At 39.8% G+C, this 20831-nt stretch overlaps 2 protein-coding genes across 5 annotated transcripts in view; one reads left to right on the top strand and one right to left on the bottom strand.

The window, feature by feature from the left end:
• LOC147030767 (uncharacterized) overlaps positions 1–20556 on the top strand; it is a 36185-nt gene extending 15629 nt beyond the window's left edge. The window contains exon 2 of the mRNA XM_085875177.1: positions 19215–20556. Within this exon, the coding sequence (XP_085731303.1) occupies positions 19331–20515 (1185 nt within the window). The 5' untranslated portion in view covers positions 19215–19330 and the 3' untranslated portion in view covers positions 20516–20556. The remainder of the gene's footprint in view (positions 1–19214) is intronic.
• The window catches only part of LOC147030766 (tensin-1-like), a 434197-nt gene that overhangs the window by 277516 nt on the left and 135850 nt on the right, over positions 1–20831 (bottom strand). The window contains exon 4 of one of the 4 annotated variants that reach the window (XM_085875169.1): positions 9256–9399. The exons of the other annotated variants lie outside the window; for them this stretch is intronic. Within the exon in view, the coding sequence (XP_085731295.1) occupies positions 9256–9399 (144 nt within the window). The remainder of the gene's footprint in view (positions 1–9255; positions 9400–20831) is intronic. 4 annotated transcript variants of the gene reach the window in all.

The following is a 20831-nucleotide window of genomic DNA, read 5'->3' as shown; positions in this document are numbered from 1 at the left end:
TTCTTATTTTCTGAACAAAAACAAGAACCATCTCTCTTACTTTCTACATCTATGTTAGATCATGGACTTGCTCATCATAATTTTGGTAATGTCTGTCCATTCAGTGAAAAAGTAATTTATTTGAGATTATTTTTTACATCTCAGCAAGAGTGGCATCAAGTAAAGAGCTTCCGAAATAAGTTTGTGAAAAAGAATAAAAGGTAAGATATTTAGAGTACTGTATAAAAAAGAGACCGTCAGCAATGGAGATAACACATGAAGTAGATAAGTAGAAAAAGTTATGCTTGGTGCTTTGTGTAATTTCACACAGCCAGTAGAAGTATAATCCATTGAAATGAGTGTGAATGAATGCTTTAATTCTTGGGCTGAACATAACAATGGAATAACCCAGAACAAAGAAAGCAAAAGGTCAAAATATCTTGTTTTGGAGAACAACTTGAAAAACAGAAATGCTTTTAGGACATTATTTCTGATTAAGTTGTTCATTAACGATGAAAACTGATGGAGTTTGCAGTGTTTTAAGGACATTTAGTTGAGAACACCATGCATGGTTAAATATCACTTTGCATGGAACATAATTTGATCAACATCATATGTTCTATCAGAGCAGAACTGGCAATTTTTCAAAGTGATTTTGAATTTCATGACGAGTCAAATGTTTACAAGATATCGTGTGTGTGTGTGTGTGTGTGTGTGTGTGTGTGTGTGTGTGTGTGTGTGTGTGTGTGTGTGTGTGTGTGTGTGTGTGTGTGTGTGTGTGTGATTTCATTAGTTTATTCAAAATGGCATTGACATGCATCTTTTCTTTGATCCGAGTATTTGTCTGGTTAATCATTATTGTGCGGGTGCATTGACAATGTCATCGTGACCCTTTAGTTTGGACTGTTTAGAGCATTGCTGCTTGATTTCTCTCTACACAACAGGAAGCTGAGTTGACAAAATGATCGCAATTGAGTTACTAGTTGATAGATTTAAACATGTATCTGCACAGCCATTCTGGTGTTGTGCACCTAACGGAGTTGCAGCATGTCCAAGCACATTGTCCTCTAATATTCAAACACATCGGCTCAACTCGGCCTGGCCATTTTAATACAATTTCAATTTGAAAAAAAGAAATTCTCATGAGGAAGTTAATCACAAATTTCGATGTGGATCCCATGTTTAGTATTCGGGTTATGCCCCAATTTAGCATATGACCTTTTTGACCCGATGATAACACACACTTGTATGTGGGAAGGGTTGGGAGAGGGGGGAGTTCATGTTTCATCCAGCGGTGTTTGAAGAGCTGTGGCGTTGGAGCTTCAGATGCCAAAAACATGGAGGTAAATGAAGATGAGGATGAAGAACTGGACTCTCCTAGCAAAGACGCTATCCAGATGTCTCTCAGCAAACTTGTGGCTCTGGAATTGCAACTACATCTGACAATCACCTGGCAGCTACCATTATTAGAATCTGCAGTGCAGGCTGACTGACAATGATGAAGATAAAGAAATGATGAGCAAAGATGAGGTGGAGGAAGAGGAGGAACAGGAGGTGGAGGAGGAGGTCAGTTTGCCTGCAGATAACAAGAACAAGAGCATCCACGAGTTTGCTGCAAGCCGTGCCAACATGAAGATTTTGCAGTGAGAGCAAGGGTTGCAGTGCTTTGCAGGAGAGATTCATGGAGATGGAGGAAAAGTTTGAGGCCGAATTCTTCAAAATGCACCAAACATGTAAACAGATGACACTGGACTTCTTCAAGAAAGTATAATGCTGGAGATAAAAATGTGACTGCCAAAATGACACCCAGTCAGATATGAATTAATCACTTTAGAAAATAATTAAAAGAGTCAATAAAGGTCACCAAGGCAGGTATGCTTACTGTATACATTTGAATATCATCACCATACTGCAGAACAATGGCGGCCGCAAACCTGTACAGAAAGATCACCTGTCTATAAAGGCCACTTGTTCTATTTCCCTTGAGTAGTCTTTCGACACAGACTTGACTCTTTAAATGCATTTCTATAGAAGGTCTCATTAATTATACAGAACACCCATTCTCTGCAGAGTTCTTGAAACATTTCAGTGGATCTTCTATAGAACGTCTAATTAATTATACAGAACAACTGACCTCTCAGAGTTCTATAAAAATTTATTGAGTTCTTTTGAAACTCCATTGAGCTCTATAGAATTTCTATAGAACTTTTTTTGAAGGGAAAGTCAGTGGAAAGGGGCAATGCACATATCAAGTACACAACTATGGCATGATAGTTAATTGCATTCTTCACCATTCCACCCTGCCCCACCACCCCCCCCACCCGCCCCTCCCCTCCAGTATATTTCATAAAATCCCTTTTCTCCCATTACTCATATCCTCTCTCGACATTCTTTCCTCACACCTTTGACATCTCATAATCCCCTTTCTTCGATCCTCCCTTCTCATATTTTATAATTTAAACACTCCCTCTCCCTCTATAATTGTGCATGCATGATAAATAGATATCCCTAAAGCAACTAAACAAATATTTTTTTCCTCCAAGACTGACTCACTGACTCTGTCTCTCACCGTCTTTGTCTCTGTCTCCTACCCTCTCTACTCTCTACTCTCAATCTCTCTTTCTGTTTGTATGTGTTATATGCACAGCCACATCTTTTAAGTTACAAACTCCAAACTCGGGGTACAAATACAACTTGGTGTGGGGGGTAACATAGGCTATGTGGCTCACACAGGGGTTGGGGTGGGGGAGGTAGGAGCCTCGGTGTGAGGTGGGAGCACCACCCTAGAGAGGAGACAGTACTCCACCAGACTGTAGATGAAAGCTTTGTAAATGGTTAAAAGCTCAGGTGTGCCAAGGAAGGACTTTGCATGACGTAGGATTCCAGTCGGCGACTGGCTTTGGAGGCCAGCTTGGAGATGTGGCTTTCCCAGGAAAGATCGTGGCAGATAGTGAGACCCAAAAGTTTAAATGAAGACTTCAAGAGGATTGTTGAGAAAGTAGAAGGGGGCGGGGTTCCAGATGGTCCTTTAGGAGAGACAAAGTGAGAGTGTGAGATTTGTCTGGATTGAAAGACATGTTTCATGTGTTGGACCAGCTTGTGATTTTATCCAGATCTGTGGAGAGTGAAGAAGCTCCTGCTTGCTGATCTGAGAGATGACCGATGGTACGGCAGAGGGTGGAGTCGTCAGCAAAGAGATAAAGAGGATTTTCCAGAGAGTCGGAGAGATCGTTGATGAAAAACATAAAAAGAACAGGGCCCAGAACGCTATCTTGAGGAACTCCAGCCTGGACAGGAAGAGGGGATGAGAGAACTCCATTCGGAACCACGTGTTGACTGCGACAGGAGAAGTCTGAGAGCCATGAGTGAAGATGTCCTTGGATACCATATGAAGAGAGTTTTGTGAGCAGGGCAGGGTGCCAGACCGTGTCGAAAGCTCACAATATGTCGATGGGGATACGGCTCCGATTTAATGTCTGGCATTGTGTACCTCCATTCATTGTTGGGAGAGCAGAAGTAACATATCCAGGGTAGAGTGACCTGGTCTGAAACCAAATTGATGATTGGAAATCAAGCCATTGGAGAAGAGGAAGGATTTAATGTCGGAAGCGATGATGGATTCCATAACCTTGCTGATGATTGGGAGAAGGCTGATTGGTCTGTAGTTGCAGGGATCTGTTTTTGCACCTTTTTATGCAGGGCAGTGATGTTTGCTGATTTCCAAGCAGATGGCAGATGAGCTCGAGTCTTTTCTTGTATGTATCTAATAAATAAGATGCTCACTGCACAGCGGGCCCGACTCCACGAATAATTAGAACCAATCTAAATAAATAATAGCTTCACCGTTTTCGTGCCGCGGTAAGCCAAAGCTATCTGCTACTGTAAGTGGTGGACAGTGCGTTCCTATTTGCAATCGCAGTCACAATCGCCATGCCATGCCCGTCGCTTGAAGATGTATGGTTTAAAAGTAACGTTGTATAATTCTGTAAAGGATCAATGTGCTTTGACATGGAACTTTACAATGCTCGCGCTCTCTGCCTCCCTCACAGCTTCCATCCGCCCAGCAGTTTTTTACACAATGATTCATTAGTCACTGTGACTGGACATTTGATATCATCTTTCACATCCTCTGACATCGCTTAAAGGGGAACCCAAACGCTCAGAACACCTCGACGCTAATTTATCCCTTGTGTCCTTTTTCTGATTTGTAAAGTCGTTAATTTGGCGATTAAACTTCAAAATATTCTTCTTCTTCTCCACACTTTTCCCTGACGCCATACTCGGAAGTCGAAATATTCTTCTTCTTCTCCACACTTTGCCCTGACGCCATACTCGGAAGTCGAAATATTCTTCTTCTTCTCCCACTTTGCCCTGACGCCATACTCGGAAGTCGAAATATTCTTCTTCTTCTTCTTCTTCTTCTTCTTCATACTCGGAGTGTGAAGTCGATCTTCTTCCACAACTGTGCCGACAGTCGATCCATCCTTGGTGGTTGTATAGTACAGTAAGGTCATCCGCCACGATTGAGAGAGGATGCTGTGCCGTGTCCATGTTGCTGCGTCGTGTCGTGTCCACCACAATTGAGCGGAAGAAACAACGGTCACTTTAACTGTTGCACAATCTCTGCTGAGTACAAACCAAGTCCAACTCGGGGATTGTCCTAACAGTATTTTCATCCACAACCTCAGCCTTCAAAGACCCCTAAAGACCCCAAAGATCCCCCCATAAATGCTTTTTACATGCTTCAGGGATTTGCTTACATGCTTGGGAGAAGACTTTTTACATGTTTTGGAGATAAGACCCCTTAAGATCCCAAAGGCCCCAAAGACCCATAAGACCCTCAAGACCATTAATTCCCCAAACAACATTGAGACCCTTTCAAACCCCAAATACCCCAAAGACTGTGAAGATCCCAAAGATCCTTAAGACACTTTAAGACCCCTAAGATCATTGAAGACCCTTAAGTCTTTTGAAGACCCTTACGAACCTCAAATAAACCCAAACAGGCATCACCTCAACTCGCTATCGAAAAAATAAGATTAATCGGATATCTGTCTGTCTGTCTGTTTGCGTTTTTTTGCAAAGACCGCTGGGCCGACAACCACCAAATTTGGCACACGCAGCAAGTCCGACCCGGGGGTTGTCCGAAATGTATTTTCATCCATAACCTCAGCCTTTAAAGACGCCGACGAACCATAAAACCTTTTTTATATGCTTGAGAGAAGGCTTTTTACAAGCTTGTGAGATAAGATTCCTTAAGACTGTGAAAACACAAAGACCCATAAGACCCTTAACACCATTGAATTATCTGAACACAATTAAGACACTTTAAATTCCTGAATACCCCAAAGACCCTTTAGACCCAAAGATGGTTATGATCCCTGACTCTTGAAGACCCCAAAAACCCTTTAGTCTTTTCAAGACCCTTAAATCTTTTCAAGACCCTTAGAGCTGTAAGACCTCAAAGACCCTAAAGAGTTTGAAGACCCTTAAGAACCGTAAGATCCCAAAGACCCTTCAAGACCTCAAAAACCATTAACACCTCAATGACCTGTAAGACCCTGAAGACCCCTTTGCCCACTGGTGTTCTGGCTCTCCTGCCTCATTCACAGCTTCCCCCCCCCACCCCCATTGGTTCTCCTGCCCCATTCTCAGCCCTGTTGACTCTCCAACCTACCGAGGCAACACTGGGTAACCCTGCTAGGGTGTGTGTGTGTGTGTGTGTGTGTGTGTGTGTGTGTGTGTGTGTGTGTGTTTGTGTGTTTGTGTGTGTGTGTGTTTGTGTGTGTGTGTGTGTGTGTGTGTGTGTGTGTGTGTGTGTGTGTGTGTGTGTGTTTGTGTGTGTGTGTGTTTGTGTGTGTGTGTGTGTGTGTATATCAATGATATATATATATATATACATATATATATATATATATATATACATATATATACATATACATATATATATATATACATATACGTGCATATATACATATACATATATATATATATATATATATATATATATATATATATATACATATATATATATATATATATATATATATATATATATATATATATATATATATATATATATATATATATATATATACATATATATATATATATACATATACATATATATATATATATATATATATATATATATATATATATATATATATATATATATATACATATATATATATATATATATATATATATATATATATATATATATACATATATATATATATATATATATATATATATATATATATATATATACATATATATATATATATATATATATATATATATATACATATATATATATATATATATATACATATATATATATATATATATATATATATATACATATATATATATATATATATATATATATATATATATATATATATATATATATATATATACATATATATATATATATATATATATATATATACATATATATATATATATACATATATATATATATATATATATATATATATATATATATATATATATATATATATATATATATATATATATATATATATATATATATATATATATATATATATGTATATATATATATATGTATATATATATATATATATATATATATATATATATATATATATATATATATATATATATATATATATATATATATACATATATATATATATATATATATATATATATATATATATATATATATATATATATATATTTATATATATATATATATACATATATATATATATACATATATATATATATATATATATATATATATATATATATATATATATATATACATATATATATATATATACATATATATATATATATATATATATACATATATATACATATACATATATATATATATATATACATATATATACATATACATATATATATATATATATATATATATATATATATATATATATATATATATATATATCAATGCATGATTGTAATGCTGCATTTAACGGTATCACAAACTTGTGCATTTGAAGCGTGGGAACTTTCAGTCGCTAATAAAGTAAAGCAATGAAATAAATGGTGAAAACAGCAGCTTTCTACAATACATGACCAGAGGTCGTCAAGCTGTGTGTGCACTGCCAAAAATAATTTTCTTAGCAAGAAAATATCTTCTTCAAAGAAGAAAAGTTTTCTTGAAACAAGAAAACAATGACAACATTTTTATAGCTGCAAAAAACCCCAAAAATTCTCACGGTTTTCTTATTTAAAGAAAACTCGTTATTATTATTGTAAGAAAATACCAAGACAATTATTTTTGGCAGTTCTGTCGTACTAGTTCTGTCGTACGAAGGAGATTAGCTCTCTTTATGCACAAGATTTATGACACTTTGGTTCAGCAAAAGTGCTGCCTGTTTAAATTAACCAGATGAATTTAGTCTACGTGATATTCCAAATAGAACTTGTTTATTGCTCTGTTGAAAAGAGTTCTTTTGTTTGAACCACAGCAAGTATAGCCAGCGTGTGTACTTTTTTCATTATCCATTCACCAGTTGCTCAATCAATCCTCTGGTTTTAATTATGAAACGGTGCTGGGAATATGCATCACATTGAGGTCTGGTACGCAACTTCTTGCACCCTCCGAGTCGTGACACTCCTCCAACCCTCCCTATGCTCGCTCGCTCGCGCACAACACACACACACACACACACACACACACACACACACACACACACACACACACACACACACACACACACACACACACACACACACACACACACACGCTTGAGCTCACGGTGTTGCCCAATCGCCTCCCCTGTTGTAAAAGGCCTATTGGCACCACAGGAAGTATAAAGCTCCCCTTTGCTGCAATGCTGGCCACATGCATCAGTCATCAGTTTTTTTTTTCCAAGTGGGTGGCTCAAAAGGTCAAGACTAGGACATGACCCTACGAGCTCCGTGTTTTAACGGTGAGCACTCTGGCACCCTTCAACCAAGGTTCCGCCTTCCTTAGATTGCAAGGACGACGTTCCACTCATGGCAATGCAGTGGTAGTGGCGTCTTGAAATAAGCCTTCCCTAGAAGTGCAAATTTAAGGCTGTGTAAGGAAATTGTTTGGCGACACAGTGGCGGTGGATTCAAAGGGAAAGGGTCCAGGGGGCTTTAACTCCTCACCATTTCAGGAAAAAAAAAATACATCTTTAGATCTTCATTCAACAATATCTTCAATTAAAATTTTATATTAAGTAGTTTTTCTTTGGAGATAATGGCTTTGTTGCAGCTATTTATCAATGTGCACCTTTGATCCATCCATTGGGACCATACTCTGTGCAGAGTATTAATGCTGTCAATGCAGTCTCCTGGGCTACTGGGCACAATCCTGGATGGGTTGCCACTCTGACACAGGATACCAGCAAGCTGGTACTCATTTTGCCAACCTCAGAAGGATGACAGGCAGAGTCAACCCCACCTGGTATTAATTCAACAGTCAAGCAGGATTTGAACTCAGGATCCTGTGATCCCAAGCTAACTATCCTAACCAGTTAGCCAACACCAGGCATACACCTTTGATGCTGGCCATGTATTGTCAACAATTTTTTTTGGAAAAATGAACTCCCCCCTCTCCTAACACCTCCCACATTTTCAAAATTCTTCGTCTGCCACTGCTACACTGAAAGCTATTCAATCACTCTGCTGAATGTGCTTTCAACTTACAACAACAACGTCAATGTGCTGAGCCACCAGAATAGAAACGATCAACTGGAGAATGAATTCCACGTATATGCATCGACCGATTTAATTTTGACTTGAAGTGCAAAACAACACTCGACCAAGCATCCTTAAACACCGAATAACCAGTAAACATTCAATCCATATTGCAAATACAATCTGAGTGGTGATCAAATAGATTTACACACAAATGATACAACAACAAAGCAAGCTAGTAGCTCACAACACACTACCCATGGATGGAGGAATGCTACAAAGAAAAGGGAATGAACAGACATTGTGAACTTGATGTCTCCTGTAAAGTCCCACCGTCTATCACGCATCAAAATTTTCAAATACGATCGATTGATTTGCATACTCAGAAAATGTTCAGCATACCTTCGGCACGGTGGAACTGCTTGGAATAAACCTTGTACAATGCTCATCAGCAGTAGTATAAAATGATTTTTGTAAGTACATGTCCAAGACTAACATGTATGTGATAGCCAGAAAGATAGAGAGATAGGTAGGAGAAGACTGCAGATAGAATAGGGTAGAAGGCAGGGGATCACCTACAAACATGCATACAGGATACAACCGGACAGCAGGAGTTTTCGTCTCAAAACAGCCAGAAGCTCTTCCAGAAGAACATCGTATGGGGAAGATGAGCAGATAATGAGCAGTGCACAGGCAAAGCCTCCTGTGATTGGTCACCACAGGCTGATAACACAATAGGCAGGAATCTTTTCAACACAGGAATGCATGTGTTTAGTTACCAACCCATTTATAAGAGTCCGAGGAAAACCCAGGTTTTCCTTTCTCAATGAGCAGCCATTCGGTGATTGGTGAGAAACGATCATCGATGCTGACATAATAATTAAAGAACAGTTTTGACAGCAGATGTAAAGGCTGATCTTTTTTTACAGTCAGGCTCAAAAACATTAAGTTCATGTTCCCAGGAATGTTATGATGATGATGATGATAATAATACAAGAAGATAAAATCAAACAATTCATATTATACTGTGTCAGGATACAGAGGGTGTCCACAACATACATTTTGGTGTTCGGCCTGTGGTTCAGTTTTGCGAAGTTGCAAAACATCCGAACAAAACATTTCATGGTTTCACAAATATCCAGACATGTGTTGATTTTGGCCAAACGTGACTGAGCAAAAACTACCATCAAATATATATATATATATATATATATATATATATATATATATATATATATATATATATATATATATATATATATATATATATGTATATTCTGCATAATTTATTTATTTTCTTTGAAGGAACATTAAAATAGTGGCAGTGGAGGGGATGGGTAGATTTAAATTGGAATTGGATAGTTACCTGGATGCATTGGAGATAGCGGGGAAAGGGATTATTGGCAGGAGTTGTCGGTAGCTTGTGTGTGGATGGGTGACAGATACTGGGGTTGGTGCAGTGCAGGCATGATGGGCCGAATGACCTCCTCCTGAGCCAAAGTTCCTTGGGTATCCTTGTGTAAAGGAATATTTGGTTCGCGGGCGCCAGCAGTGTTGGTTCGCGGGCGCCAGCAGTGACCACTGTATTAGTTGTGTCTGTGTGTCTGTCTGTATGTATGTCTGTCTGTCTGTCTGTCCAGAGCACAACTTCGTGGGATGTGATCCGATTTGGATGAAACTTGAATATGATGTTGATATCAATGCCTAGATTTGTCTTCCTGACGATGGGCGTCCCACGCCCATTGTGGGCGGAGCCACGCCCACTTGTAAAAATAATTTAATATTTTTTCTCGATTTTTTAATCGAAATTCCCGCTCGAGAAATTGTGTGCACTGGCCATATGTACAACATATAAAAAATTCAGTTTGATTCAGTCAATTTTGAGGGAGAAGATAGGTTTTGAAGAAATGGGCGGTGACAGATAGGAGGGTAGCAGCTAAGATTGAGACAAGTCTGAAGATGACAATGGTTCACGAGCGGTATTTGACGATGTAGATTGTTTCAGAAGTCAAGGATGAGACAATGTGATAATTTTGACCAAGATATAATTAATTATCGTGGCCTTCAATCAACAGCTGCAAAATGTCAAAAACCCGGTTTAGTTCAACAACTTTAAAAATTTGACCTTTGCATAACCTTTAAAGGTCACAAAACAATGTTGTGGACATTAAAATAAGGAAACAGGATACGTGCTATAGCTTATTGGAGTTAGTTCATCGAAGAAGGTCGAAAACCCAGTTCGATTCCCACAACTTTGAAAATTTGACCTTTGTGGCCTTTAAAGGTCAAGGATTATGACCTTTGGTGCAAAACTTCTTCTGGAACATTCCAGGACAAAATATAATGTCATATAGGCAATATGGCATTTCACACTCCTCGGATTATCCATACTTTGATGAACAGCGTAAAAACAAACTTGAAGGGGGCGCCACGGGCAAGGTGTTCAAGATAGAGCAAAATGGTTTGAAGACTTTTGGTGGGGAATGACCTCAAGATTATGCATAAAAAATATTGTCATTCCAGCTCTCAAAGTTTGGGCGGTCGAATTATTTTTATGTCAAAATTCGCAATTTTCTAAGTTTTTGACCTTGTGACCTTGACCTTGGGACAAAAATGAAAAATCAGACAACGACAAGTTTTAGATCATTCATTTTGCTATTCAAATACCGAAGAACCCATTCCATTCAGTCATTTCCCTTGGAGAAGATAGATTTTTAATCCGACTACCCCCTAAAAATGGCTATCTTTTGGGCGTAGCTCTGCCCACAATGGGCGTAGCCACACCCTCACCCAGGAAAACAACTAGACATTGATATCGAACACATAACAAGTTTCATGATCGCATCAAAGTCCACGGAGTTATACTCTGGACAGACAGACACACAGACAAGCAGGAAGGCGAACATGGGTAGTCGGCCATTGCGAGGGAACGGAGGGGTCCATAGCAACGGTTCTTTCTCACACATAACTAGGACATACCATGAACCTACCATACCAGTTTCATGTATATCTGACTCATATTCTCTGAGAGATAACGAACTTCGTTTTTTAATTGTTTTCGACCAGGGTTCATTCAAAGTCTATCTTCTCCGACAGTTTTTATAGGAACGGGCTGGAAATTTTTGACAATATGGCTGAATGTACTGCCAACAGTTGCTCGTGGCCCAATTTTTGATTTTTGAAAAATTAATTTTTTAGGATTTTCCAAAAATGTCAAAGTCCCGTTGCTAGACAACGGTGGTGTTCAAAGCAACGGTTGTCATTTGCACACAACTTGGTCATGGTATGAACTTACCACCCAAGTTTCATCGAAATCGCCATTGTATTAACAGAGCACTGGACCGAACAGAGGGACAGACAGACAGACAAGCCGGTAGGCGGACATGGGTAGTCGACTACCCAATAGAACCTGACGCGATGGGCCCGTTCGATGGGGAATGACCTGAGGATTAAGCACAAAAAAATTCATGATTCTTGCTTCAAGGGTTAATGCTGCAGATTGTTTTTTCGTTAAAATACCCCCACATTTAGAGGTTTTTCGGCCGTTGCTAGGCAACGGAGGGGTCCATAGCAACGGTTCTTTCTCACACATAACTAGGGCATACCATGAACCTACCATACCAGTTTCATGTATATCTGACTCATAGTCTCTGAGATATAACGAACTTCGTTTTTTTTATTGTTTTCGACTAGGGTTCATTCAAAGTCTATCTTCTCCGACAGTTTTCATAGGATCCGGCTGGAAATTTTTTGACAATATGGCTGAATGTACTGCCCACAGTCGCTCGTGGCCCGATTTTTGATTTTCGAAAAAATTAATTTTTTATGATTTTTCAAAAATTTCAAAGTCCCGTTGCGAGGCAACGTTGGTGTCCATAGCAACGTTTCTCATTTTCACACAACTAGGTCATGGTATGAACCTACCAACCAAGTTTCATTGAAATCGCCATTGTATTAACGGAGCACTGGACCGAACAGACAGACAGACAGAGACAAAAAAATTCAAAGTCCCATTGCTAGGCAACGGTGGTGTCCATAGCAACGGTTCTCATTTGCACACAACTAGGTCATGGTATGAACCTACCAACCAAGTTTCATCGAAATCACCATTGTATTAACTGAAATTGCCATTTTAAATACTGATAATAAGGGTTGAAACAAATCTCAAAGAAAAAATTTGGAATTTTTTTTTTTCGACCAGATAAACTACCCAGCAAACAGACGGAAATACTGATAACAAGGGTAGAAAAAAAATCTATTTTTTTCGACTAGATCGACGACCCAACATTGCGAATATAGTGGTCACTCTGGCTGGCGCTCGTGAACCAAAAATCAGGAACCAAAACAGCCAATTCAGGAATAGTCAGAACAAGATTTCTTTGAAGAAAACGCGCGAAGTGGCGTGTGAGATTGAAAGCGTGTCAAAATTCTGTGGAGTCACGGTGAAGTTCTTCGATCCAGAAACACGTGCAACCAACGGCACTCAATTGTATTTATCATGCAGCAGAGTTCAATAATGCCGGCGAACCATCGTCGCCTCCCGGCTTGTTTAAACATATTATTTGTGCTGAAACACCTCTTTTTGGCCCCAATGTGAAGGAACGGTCAGTCTGCTGTCATTGTTGTGACATCATAAATTATGAGAAGAGAATGGGGATATGGAACCAGATTAGAGAGGTCAACAGCAGGGGGGTATGGGTCCAAAGAATGAAGATTTATATATTTTTTTTTTTCAGGAGGTTGTGAGCAATGTGGGCTAAATGGAGCAGACACTTGAGGTCACGTCAGGGTGTCCACATGTTAGGTAAGAATAAAAAAGGCAGTTTTCAACTCCCCACCACCCTTCAGCTTTCCAATATGTCCAAACATGTAATTATTCCTTAACTTCCTTCCCATCCCTGATCCCTTGTAAATATAACATGAAGATAGCCCCTTGGTACACACCATGCTGACGTATTTTGAGCAATGAATGAGTGCTCTGGAATTTAACGTTTAGACATGCGTTATAAACTGACATATTTGGCCATTCAGGTCAATTATAACACTCCTTGTCTGTTCTTAAGTACGTTTCGTTTGAATCTGTGATGTAGAATTGTGGTCCAAGTAATGTTCGTTCATACGGTTTTCTCATTTGGCTGACTTTCCCATGTTGATACAGTGGCAAGAACAAACTAGTTTAAAAAGAATTAAAAGTGATTAATAATGAACAGAAAGAAAGAAAAAAAAACAAGTTGTGAAGCAGTTTAAGCATTTCTGCTTGCAGAAACCATCAAAATAAACATGATAATTGTGTCATTCCTCACCATACTAATTCCCATTCGATATTGTTGTGGGAATGCCTTCTAAAGGAGTAAATTCGCATAATATATCGGTAGTTATTTCCCATATTGCACGTATGAGAACAGGGGTTCCCAACCTTTTTTTACCGGGGTACCATTTCACATGTCCGTGGTCCCACCGAGTACCACTGCACCAAAATTCACCTAAAATAGTGTTTATTTGCGATACAGATACGACAATGGGGAGTTAAACAATACGAACAATTCACAACTATGACATTGAGCAATCCTGATCTGAACAAAAGAATGATACAGTAAGTACCTATTTGATTGTGTAAAATGTCCAGTCAATGGGATGGTTGAGCCTGCTTGTTGCTCACAAGCAGGTCGATGTCGGGCTTTGTTTTGGATAAAGCGCACCGAACATCATGTTCAACATCCAGTAGGGATCTTTGTTTTGTTTTTTAGAATAACGACTGACGAGAACCCAGCTTCACACAGCCATGTGGATGGGAATACTATGAGCGAATGAACAGCCAGGGCAGCTAGCTTAGGGTAAGACCCCAACATTCCACACCAGAAGTCCGCAAGATTCATCTCGTCAAACTGATCTCCGGCTGTGAAGTCGTTCTGGAGATCAATCAAGCTTTCCTGCAGTCCTGTTCCAGGTGGAAATGGGTTGTGAATCATTTTCAGATCCAGTTCCTTGAGATCCGGAAAATAGGAACTTAATTCCTCATCCAAATAAGCGAGGTGATCTTTTACCAGTTGTATGAACTCCCTTGAGGGATTCTTTTCACGCTTCTGAAGAATATCGGCCGTGCAAGAAAACATGACCACCACTCCCGCTTCGACATTCGTCTTCCACAGACGGAGTTTTTCCTGAAATCCCTTGGCCTTGTCTATGACGTCAATGATAGTCGCGCCAGTCCCCTGAAGAGACTTGTTCAGGGCGTTTAACTGAGAGAAAATGTCGACCAAATAAGCCAGGTGCAATGCCCAGTCGGGGTCGTTCAAAGCAGCGACAAAATCGACAGTCTGGTTTTCCATCATTTACGAAGAATTCACAAAGCTCAGCTTGCAGTTCAAACACGCGCTCCGCCATATTTTCACGGGATAACCATCTCACCTCAGTGTGGAATAAGAGAACTTTATGGTCGGAGTCGAAATCCTCGCAAAGTTTCTTGAAAAGTCGCGAATTGAGAGCCTGGGATTTCACATGGTTCACAATTTTGATCATGGTTGAGAGAACGTCAGTCAATGGCTTGGGGAGTGCCTTGGATGCGAGTGCGTGGTGGTGGATTGTACAGTGTAGGCCGCGCACTTCAGGAGCAACTGCCTTCACAAGCGTTTGGGAACCTGATCTGCACCCCAACATCGCTGGAGCACCATCTGTAGTACAGCCTTTCAGATCAACCCATGCCAGCCCAACTTGATCAAAGAAGGAAGACACCTCTTCGAAAATGTCCTTTGCTTTCGTTGTGGTTTTACGTTGTGGTTGTGGCGGCAAAATAGTATTTCATCCTTGAACTTGGCTTTATGCACGTACCGAACGAACGCGAACAGTTGGGCACAATTTGCCACGTCAGTTGACTCATCCAATTGCATAGAAAATCCGCATGGAGATGCTTTGATTTCTGCCACCACCTGGTCACAAATATTGGTTGACATTTCTTCAATGCGCCTCTGAACTGTGTTGTTTGACAACGAAAGAGAATTGAGCTTCTTGGCGCTTTGTTCTCCCAGCATGAGACGTACGATATCCTTTGTGGCGGGAAGGATGAGGCTTTCACCGACGGTGTGAGGTTTTTTCTGTTCTGCAATTCGCAGTGTAACTAAGTAGGATGTCTTTACGGCTGCCGTGGACTGCTGTTGAAAACTGCCGCTGCCATCGAAGCGTGCTCTTTTCATGGCATTTTCCTTCTGACGAAAAAAATCATGGTCCTTGTCGCTGTGTTCAGGATGAACAGAATCAAAATGGCGCTTCAATAGACTTGGCTTCATAGATTGATTGTCGAGAACTTTTCCACAAATCACACACTGTGGAGCTTCTAATTCACCTTTTTGGATGGAAGTGAAGCCTAACTTGAGATAACTCTCCGGATATTTCCGCATTGACATGATGCTGGTGAACGATAACAGTAACAATAATTCGGGCAATAAGCAATGATGACAGTGTGGCGTGTAGAGACAAAACGAATAATAAGACTTGTGCACAATGGCCGATAACAAACAGCTGTCAGTGTACAGCCGCTTTCGATATAAATTTAATAATTGTGCACAAGCTGCATGAGAGAGAAGTAAAATAAAAACTGCGTTTAAAAACCAAAAAAACCATGCTGCCGCGTACCACCAAGAAAGTCCAAATGTACCACCTGTGGTACGCGTACCACAGGTTGGGAACCCCTGTATTAGAATAAGGTGATTCAATTGTGATAAAGAATATGTGTTGTTTGTTGTGTTCAAAGATGCCATATTCCTTCCCCCTATGTGTGTGAAATATACCTTTTTTAATGCCCTTACCTTTGTAATCTGTCCCAAATATCCTTTAAAAGTGTCTCATAGGCCATCGGGCATTGTGTTTAGGCAAGAAGGCCGCCATAATGACAAAACGCACCAAAGCCCAGGATAAAGGGGTGAGGTTGGGTTCGTCCAACACCCAGACTGAGCTCGATGAATCATGGCTGAGCAGGGAGGGACTAAGTGCATCATGGCTGCCAGTGGTAACTGATGCTATAAATGGGTGTGTCGTGAACAGCGGGGGAGCAGATGCCCAAGGAGCTTAGCGGAGAAGCTGTGTACAAAGTACATCGGGGTCTCTGCGAGACCAGCCTTGCCTCTGTTAGCTGACAGTCATGCCCCGATCCAACAGGCCATGCCCACTCTCCCCCTCGATCCGACTCTGCACACAAACTGGTACTTCCAAGCCGTGTTACCACTTGGGACTTGCTGCATTCTACTGGACATCTATCGTAACAGAATTGTGAATTCTATCTATCGTCTATTAGTTTATTTTACGGATATCTGTTCATTCCTTGACGAGGGGGCACTATATGTGGGGACACTGGGTTGAGGGTTTGTTAAACCGTTTTGCTTCCTTTTGTATTCCCGCCTTTGCTTGTTAAATACACAATATAAAATCACTTCGTCTCTGGGTGATTTTAGTGCCTTTGATCACCAGTGAGTTGTACACGTCCATTAAATGACAGATTGGGTTTGGGCGATTAGTGCCCAGGACAAGCCATGCATGCATAACGTACACACAGCACCGATTGACTCCATGGTTTCATTGAAGCTTGGTATCGTGGCAAACAGGCCCATGATCAAGCTCGGAACTACAGAATCTGTTGGTCATCACGATCGCTTTGATGCGGTTAATTGTGATTCAAACCGGGCAACTGAGCCGACTCGACAGCTGTAACAACATCATAGTAAAGCATTGACATTCTATTTTGCATGATATGAATTATACGACATAGTAAATTTGATATGCCATAGTCGTCTTGTTGAAGTAATTCATACATTTCACCATAACAATGGTTGAATGGTGCTTTCATTGATTGTTATTTTCACTGATAGTTTGTTTGCTTCTTAACACCAATGGGAAGCTCATATCTGGGGCTTGTCAATACACAAGGCAAGTTTAAGATGGTGATACTTACTCGTCAGCATGTTTGGAAGAAGGGGGTGGGGGGAGGGTGGGACTGGAAGCTACATGGACTGTGAGGGATGTATATATATATATATATATATATATATATATATATATATATATATATATACATATATATATATACATACATACATACATACATACATATATTTATTGTTGTTTGGAGCCACAAGATAAATTATAATACATTTTTATATCTAGTAATAAAAGGAGAAGCATTCCTCCATGTGTGTGCGCGTGTATGTGCATTATACTCCCACTGCCGGTGCTCGCTAATTGTATTAACAGGAAATGGTGGGAACCCGGCACCTCTCAACCATGGATATTTCTTGTATTTCCAATATTTTTGTGAATCCGATTTGCATTGAAGAACAGAACAATTATGATTAACTATTTTGAAATTACCACTCTTTTTTCTCAATACTGAAAATGATGTCACAAAAAATTCCATTTGAATTAAAGATTTTGCGCTAACAACGCAGGACCGAGTCACTGAAAACGCACACACAGCGCATGCACAACGGGCCATGTTAGCATTTATACATCATTTTGAAAGTCACTTATTGCTTGTTTGAAAATTGCACAAGAATGCAGAATTAATTGATTGATAAGAAGCTTTAAGCACCACATGTACAACATTTATAAGATGCCTGAAATCCATTTGAAGGTGCCTCATGAGTATTATAACGATAGACAGATGCACATCTCACTTGCCTCGATTCCAAATAACACTCCTGCCTCCATACATCGTTGTTGTGTTGGAAGGTTTTCAGTTTCTACAAATCCAGAAGCAACCTCCAGATGTGACCTGCGAAAACCTTGACTTATTGTAAGAGACTACAATTAAAAATTGAGGGTCTGGCCACACCTATATATCCTCTGACATCAAATCGGTGGTGATAATGTTAGAGCATCCTATGGCTCATCTTTGTTGCATAAAATATATCAGCAAGAGAATATTGACTTCACTGTATTGTGTGGTTGTGGTGAGGAAAGACAGTCTCTTGTGGTGTCAATGTTGAAGTTCTTTCAGATTGTTTTTCAAGAGAAACGACATTCTCCATCATAAACTTTGCAATAACAGTCTACAGATTCAGAAGAAATACCTAAATCTCTGGCAATCTGTCAATGAACCCGGCTACACTCCGAATGATCTATAATACAACCTTGAATAAATGAATGAATATCACAAGATCTGACTGTTTTCAGCAAGTGACAGAAAACACTGAACATATGCAGAATGGAATGATTGAGCTATTCGAGTATCCTGCGTCGGAGCGGCGACCCATCCAGGATTGCGCCCAATAGCCCAGGAGACTGCTTCGACAGCACTGATATTCTGTACAGAGTCAATTAATTCTGCATTCTTGTGCAATTTTCAAACAAGCAATAAGTGACTTTCAAAATGATATTATTTGCAAGCAAGTTTTTTTTTTATTATTTAACATGATCTGTCTGCAAGCAACTGTGTATTTTATTGATTTTTAAAAGTACACAGGGTGGAACCTGTTTCCTGAGAATTTTTTAAAATACGAACATAGAAATTAAATGTTTACTGATGTTTATAATTACCTCTATTGTTACAGGTTGAGGCTCCATCACCATCAGAGACTGTTTCTTCAGTCCCTGCGATGCAACTAAAGCTGGAATTGTGGGAATTGGAATTGTGCAAGACTTTGTTGACAACTTCACGAGCTACATCATGGCAAAGGTGGACAAATCAGATGTATATCTGGTATTTGACAGATATCATGATTTCAGCATCAAGAGTGGAACAAGATTAGCAAGAGCTGGGCAGCAAGCTAGCAGGCACCACAGGTTGAACCACCCGACTCTACTGCCTCCACAGCTGGTGGTTCTGTCAGTAACTGAGAACAAAGTTCAGCTGATAGAACTGATTTGCCAGAATCTGATTGACGTGAGTCAACAGAGAAAGCAGAGCCAACACAGGCTCGTCATTACGGGACAGGAGTCTACTCCAGTGGAAATACACCATGGATCCCAAAGGGGTCAAACGCATGAGGAGGCAGATGTCATCATGATTCAGCAAATCACTAAAGTTGCCGAAGATGGCGCAAAATGCATCACAGTCATCTGTGATGATACTGATGTGTTCATCTTGCTCGTGTATCACTTCACAGAACTTCATCTACAATGCTGCGCAACAATGGAAGCAAGATGTCCTGGCCGATCGTTGATCGACATTGGGGCCACTGCCAGAAAGCATGCCGGGATGGGGCAAGACCTACTAGCTTTACACGCACTGACAGGTTGCGACACCTTTGCCCAGATGTATGGTAAAGGTAAACTGACTGGCAAGAAGACACTCGCAGCAGGCCATTCACTTCAAAAACTTGGGAATGTGGATGCGTCTATTGACGATGTCATCGCCGAAGCCACTGTGTTCATGGCTGTTTGCTACGGTAGCAAGGAGAGAAGCAACATGTGTGATGTTCGCAAAGAGGTGTGCTCTACGAAGATGGCAAAACCAAATGCCATCAAAGCACCAGACCGAAAGGCTCTGCCGCCAACTACAGAGTCCTTTGAACAAAACGTGCGACGCGCTCATATCCAGACAGCAATATGGAAGTCAGTTGCTGAGCTGCAGCCACCACCTCTGGATCCCACTCAGTACAGATGGAAACGTGATGAGGCATCACGATCATTACTTCCAATTATGCTGCCGCCCAACGTCGCTCTTGCACCACCAGAGATCTTGGAGCTAATACGATGTGGATGTTCCTCCGACAAGCAATGCCACACAGCTCAATGCTGCTGCACAGCAGCCAAATTACCATGCACAGTTTTCTGTATGTGCCATGGAGGTACTGGCCGCAAGAATGAGTGCACCAAGACAGCTGCTGCATTTGCCCTTGATATTGACTGACACTGAATGAGACACCAAGCACTGAAGTCGCCTTCATAAGGTTTACAAACCTGTGATATATATATATATATATATATATATATATATATATATATATATATATATATATATATATATATATATATATATGACCATTTGATTTACACAGGAATGTCTTCTTTTGTTCATGTTGTTAGCTGCTTTCATTGCATACTGTCGAATTGTTGAATCTGTATGAATAATTAATAAAGTGATCTATATTCACAAAGACTCAAGTGTTTTTTTTTTCTATCTGTATGTCTATTTATCTACATTTTCAATAATGGCAACTGCTAAT

The sequence above is a fragment of the Eptatretus burgeri genome, chromosome 3 (genome assembly GCF_056783735.1).
Source record: "Eptatretus burgeri isolate ZD-2024b chromosome 3, Ebu_testis_v1, whole genome shotgun sequence".
In the NCBI taxonomy this organism is placed as follows: Eukaryota; Metazoa; Chordata; class Myxini; order Myxiniformes; family Myxinidae; genus Eptatretus; species Eptatretus burgeri.
Note: the sequence above shows the minus strand (reverse complement) of the source record. Positions and strands in the feature narration are given on the sequence as shown.